Here is a 6,000-nt window from a genome sequence, read left to right as displayed (position 1 = left end):
ATCTCCATCTCTTCCTAATTAAATAATTAATCATGCATGCATATTGATATATAGAGGTAGAAAGGTTAATAAAATTTAAATATATGTATAAAAAATGTATTTAAAGGTGTGATTAGCCAGCTGGGTTAAACATTAATGACATACATTTACTGCAATTTGAATTTTATATATAGCAGCAGTAGTAGTTTTGATAAATTAAATGCATAGTCCTTGCAGCTGTACATATATATACCTTTTTGCATAATTGTATTACTCAAAGTTGGTGACAGCATTTAATTATCTTACATGTGTCCAAATTCAACAAAATAATCGATTTAATTTCATTTAATCGGGGCCGTCCAATCTAGATCCTACGGCGGAATTTTAACTTAAACACATTATATATATATACATAGAACAAGTCAATAAAAAAGTAAACTTATCCATGACCTTTCTGTGGAGTGTATGAATAGGACATGGAAAGGGTGCATATAATTCATGTGACTTCAATTTATCTCTTAACCTAACTTACCTTACCTCATCTTACCTTTTTCAATTTTCATCAATAATTATAATTATTTAAATAAAAATTGACATTTATAGGAACCACAATTATATATATATCCAGCATCAAGTGTCTGTCACTCTTAAATTCTGTGTGAAGAAGCAGTCTGTTTACAGCTAGCCTGAGGTTGATTGAATCTTTCTTGTATTAAATGCAACTTTAATTTACTATCCATCTATGTGTGCCCTTTTTCATATATGTGTGTAAGAACACTATTCAGGGATCCGTCGATTTAATGTCAAATGTCGTTTGAAATTTGAAAATTAAAGTGGGGAAAATCAATCTAAAACCCTAATTAATGATAATGAGAGAAAATTAAACATGGATCATCAACAATTTCTGGAGAGAATAGCACATACAGTAATTGATTCACTTTCCAATATGATATAGATATATATGACGATATATATATATATATATAAATAATATATATGTATATTGTAAATCTTTAATTGTATGTATGGAATTAATCGACCTTGGTTGTTGCCCTCTTTAATGGCGGATGATCAGAGCTTGACGATTTCTGGAATGTGGACGGGATACCTGTCGATGCAGTCCTTCCATGGGCCGTCGACCGGAGTTTTAATGGTGCGGTTGCACTTCCAGACGGCGCTGTTGCACTTGAATCCGCTGCCGAAGGCGATCTGCCAGACGCGGTCGCCCCGCCGCATCCGCCCTTTAGATTCGATGTAGCTCAGCTCGTACCAGAGGGAAGACGACGACGTATTGCCGAAGCGATGGAGAGTCATCCGGGAAGCTTCGACGTGCTCCGACGAGAGCTGGAGGTTTTTCTGGAGCTCATCGATGACGGCGCGGCCGCCGGCGTGGATGCAGAAGTGCTCGAAGGCTTGCTTGAAATCGGGAATGTAGGGTTTCCATTTGGGGTTGAAGATTTTCCGGCCGATTAGGGTGAAGAGGAAGAGGAGCTGCTCCGACGCCGGCAGGACCAGCGGGCCGATGGTGGTGATGTTCGATTTCAGAGCCTCGCCGGCGATCACCATCAGGTCTTTCGACAGATTGATTCCGACCTTCCCCTGAGGGTCCTCCTGCTCGTAGACGCAGCGGTAGGCTTTGTCGTCGGCGCCTTTGTGGGTCCGGACGACGTGGACGAGCTTGTACTTGGCGCGGCGGCTCTCCCGGCTTTTGTTGGAGAGGAGGATGGCGGCGCCGCCCATCCGGAAGAGGCAATTGGGGAGGAGCATTGCCCGCTCCGATCCCTGGTAGTAATTGGGGGTGATGATTTCGGTGCTGACGACGAGGGCGTAGGAATTGGGGTGAACTTGGAGCAAATCGCGAGCTAAATCAATGGAGATCAGGCCGGCGCTGCAGCCCATGCCGGAGAGATTGTAGCTCTTGATGTTGCTCCGCAGCTTGTACTGGTTCACCACCATCGCCGACAGCGACGGCGTCGGAGAAAACAGGCTGCAATTAACGATAAGAATGTCGATGTCCTTGGGCCGGATTCCGGTCTTCTCCATGAGAGCATCAATGGCGGAGAAGATGACGATCTGGGCCTCGCCCCTGGCGGCTTCCATGGTCGGCGTCGGAGGGATGTAATGAATCGCCGGCGGGAGGCAGGTCTCCTCGCCGAGGCCGGAGCGTTCGAGGATGCGCATTTGGAAGTCGACGGACTTAGGGTTGTCTTTGAGGATGAGTCTGGAATGTTCCATGAAGGTGGAGAAGGGGACGCGGCAGGTGACGGGGGGTTTGTAGCAGGAGTAGTCGAGGAGGTAGATGGAGCGGGGCTTGGACATGAAGTAGACGGTGGCGATGGAGAGGAGGAGGAAGGCGGAGCAGAGGATGTGGAGGAGGTCGAGCTGGAGGGAGCGCCAGATGGCGAGGAGGTCGTGTGGGCCGAGGCGGAGGAGTTCGAGGGCGGCGGCGAGGATGACGGGGACGAGGATGAAGGTGAGGATGTGGTTCACCAGGTACTGGTACCCTAGTTTCACGTACTTGAGCCTCACGGAGGAGGAGAAGCTGTGCGCCGCCGCCGCCGCCGCCGGCATTTTCTTTCTTCGATGTATGGAGCTGTGAGAGAGAGAGAGAGAGAGAGAAAATTAAAGTGTGTGTATCGGTGTATCTGTGAGAGAGAAAGAGAGAGAGGGAGGGGATTGTAATATTAATTAATGAATTAATAAAATGAAGAATAGGAGGCGGGGAGTGGAGGAAGATAGGCAGGGCATATAAAGGGCGGGGGAAGAGGAAGGATGGGTGGGGGGGTGGAGGTGGAGGTGGTAGGTAGGAAGATTTAATGAACACTTCACGTCACACAACGCTCTCTTAGCTGTTGCAGCCTACGTTATAATACCATACCATACATTAAATTAAATTATAGATAATAGTAAATCAAAGTAATACTGTATATATATATATATTTGTTTATATTATATGTGTCCACGTATGTATATATAATAATAATAATAATAATCATAATAATAATCATAATAATACGTTCTTTCCAGCCACACTGCCTAACCTCCCTTCCAGTACTTTCCATTGCCTCGTTTATCCAATTCGCGACCATCCACTTCTTTATAATTAAAAATCTCGAAACTACATGCAGTGAGTAGTGTACAATTTTGATATGCAGCAGATGAACGATCAAATAAAGATCGATGGGTACGTGTACACACACATACATACATACATGCATACATACAACGTTTCATCAGAACTAGTTACTACATCATAATTCCTGGTCAGCAGTGGCAGTGGCAGTTGTAGGAACAAATATATATATAAATGAGCTGCAGGTTAGCCATTGCCGCTCCATTAACACAAAGAAAAATAAAAAATAAAAATATTATTATTATTTTTTATAAAAGAGGAAGACGACAAACGGAAATGATTGATTACGAGAAGAACTTAAATCATCATTATTAATTATTCAAAAAATAGAAATTAACGTACAACTAACCATTGACGTCCACAAAGGTAAGTCCAAAAAAAACTACCTATGTAAGAGTTTTTGGTTACCAGTTAGTTATTTAGTTAGTTACTATAATTTATTATTTCTCAATCATCGATGATCCACATCTCATACAACTTTGTTTCACAGCAAAAATAAAATAAAATATTCCAAAGAGTAATAAAAATAACGTACAAGTTGACAAAGAAGTCAATTGATGATCAGTAAGTTGAGTCAACAGTAAAAATAGTCAAAGGTTCTGGATTGCATGGTCATACTGACTGGCTTGGCTGGCTGGTGAAGAAAAATCAAATAAATTATTAATTTTATTAAGAATAATAATATTATCATCATCATCGTTATTATAATTAATATTAATATTAATTCCCCGGTTGGGGGGTGGTTGTTGGTTAAGTAGTGGCTAATAAATTGAAATGTTGGCCCTACCTCATCCCTCTCTCTCTCTCTCTCTCTCTCTCTCTCTCTCTTAGAGTATATATATGTATATGTATATGTGTGTGAAATGTTGTATCTACTTCTTCTGGAAACTATATATTATTTATTTATTTATGTGTATACCACTTCCTATTTTTGCACCTTAATCGATTTCAGGAAGCCAAATTAAATAATTATCAGCCCCAAATCTGGCATCTCAGAACATATATATATATATATATATTTATTTATTTATAGATTCTTCCAAATAATATATTTTTATTGAACTTTGTCATATTATTTAAAAACCTGAATCACTGTTACGTTAGCTCACATAGAGTGTACGATTTTAATTTCCTAACCAATATATAATTAAAATTAAATTATTTATTGGGTACATAGACAGATTCACAGAGGATCAAATATTGTAGCAACTCTTATGTTTGATTTATTTTTATTGATATTTTTGTATCATGCAAAAAAATCATGCCATTATTTTTGCTTATGTCCAGATCATTCAGTTGGAGTTCATTACTTCGATCAAGCATAATTTTCTACCATGAAACTTACACCTAAACCTAACATCCAATTAATTAACTAATTACTGTATAAATAAAAATTATGTGTTTGTTTGAATTTAATTATTGTTACTTGTTTGGGTGTACAAATTTTAGTTGAGACCAGCCATCAAATTTATTCAATACGAAAGTTGACAATATATATATATATATTGTCCAATCAAATAGAACAGTGTAGAATTTTATCAATTTCAACTTTTAGATCAACAGTGATATGGATTGCTTCAATGAAATTAAATTAGAGAGAGATGAAAAAAAAAAAAAACATATGCATGCAAATTCGTATTTGATAAATCTTTTAACAAATTAGTATTAAGATTTAATTAACAGAAATTATCCGATACAAATTAACAATATAATATGATCGCAAAACACTCTCAGAATTAGTAAAGCAAATTCGATATATGATTATCGAACAAATATTTGAGATGACGAAGGGTTTTGTTATAATAGAGACGAGGAAAACATAACTGATCACTTATTGTGAAGAAACACAAGAAGATTCAAATATCCATTAGATATTTTTTATTTGTCAATGTTCAATCTCTTTTTCATATAATATTTTGTTATTAAATTTCCATATTTTCGTAGGGACAAAGAAGCTAATTAATCACATGACCACCCAGTGATGCCGACACTAGTACAAGTATCCAATCCGTAAAATTGTCAACTCTTTTTTTTTTTTTTTAATTATGTCCGACAGGTTTAAACACAAAACAAGCATGTATACCTCGGTTTATTCCTTCATATCCATAAAAAACTAAAAAAATCAGAATACTAAATCTCGGGTAAAATTTCAATCTCATTTTCTAGTGTAGTATTTTCACTAAACCCTATTGGTTTCGCGCACTAGTCCATACGTAATTTCCTTCACAAGATCATATATCGCAATCATTATATTGAACCGCATTTTTTTTTTCCAAAATAAAAGGAACCATTAATCTACAAAATGCCAAAAATTATTCCAAAAGAATATTCAATATTAATACATGTACATATATAGAATAATCTTATGGTCTCTAAAACCTAAAAAATCCTAAGGCCCTAACCCTAAAATTTCTTTGCAATAAGTAATTTCGAGAACCAACAATTAAATATCACTACTTGAATAAAAATATGAAGTTCGAATATGGGAATCATAGCATGGAAATTATATATCGTCAAGAAGTACTTTTAACAATTTCCTCGATCGTGAAATGTAACAGCAAGCATATTAGAAATATATTCTCGAAATTAACTTTTCAAAGAATTAAGCTTGTCATGTTAAATATATGTATATGTAGCATCATGCTAAAATCGATTTATTGAATCATAAAACAAATTTACCATAAACATAAGAAAAAAATCAAACGAAAGGATAAAAAATAAAAATTTCTCTTTAGGATAATATTAGGATGTTTAGCCTTTGAAATACAAATAATATGAATGTTTGTCATGGAAGTTTTATGTATACATGTGACACACTCCAAACCTTACATAAACATATATATATATATATATTTATTTTTTTCCTTGGGTAAAAGTTATTTTGTTAT

General features: G+C 36.9%; 1 protein-coding gene across 1 annotated transcript; it reads right to left on the bottom strand.

Annotated features, from left to right (window-relative positions):
• Window positions 1-849: 849 nt before the first annotated feature.
• LOC127248653 (3-ketoacyl-CoA synthase 6) lies at window positions 850-2,687 on the bottom strand. Its single transcript, XM_051271109.1, has one exon. It carries the CDS (start codon window positions 2,548-2,550, stop codon window positions 1,051-1,053), a length of 1,500 nt encoding a protein of 499 aa, XP_051127066.1. The 5' UTR covers window positions 2,551-2,687; the 3' UTR covers window positions 850-1,050.
• Window positions 2,688-6,000: the final 3,313 nt, after the last annotated feature.

This window comes from Andrographis paniculata, unplaced genomic scaffold (assembly GCF_009805555.1).
Source record: "Andrographis paniculata isolate CXL003 unplaced genomic scaffold, ASM980555v1 Contig34END, whole genome shotgun sequence".
NCBI lineage: Eukaryota > Viridiplantae > Streptophyta > Magnoliopsida > Lamiales > Acanthaceae > Andrographis > Andrographis paniculata.
This window is presented reverse-complemented; position numbering and strand designations above follow the sequence as displayed.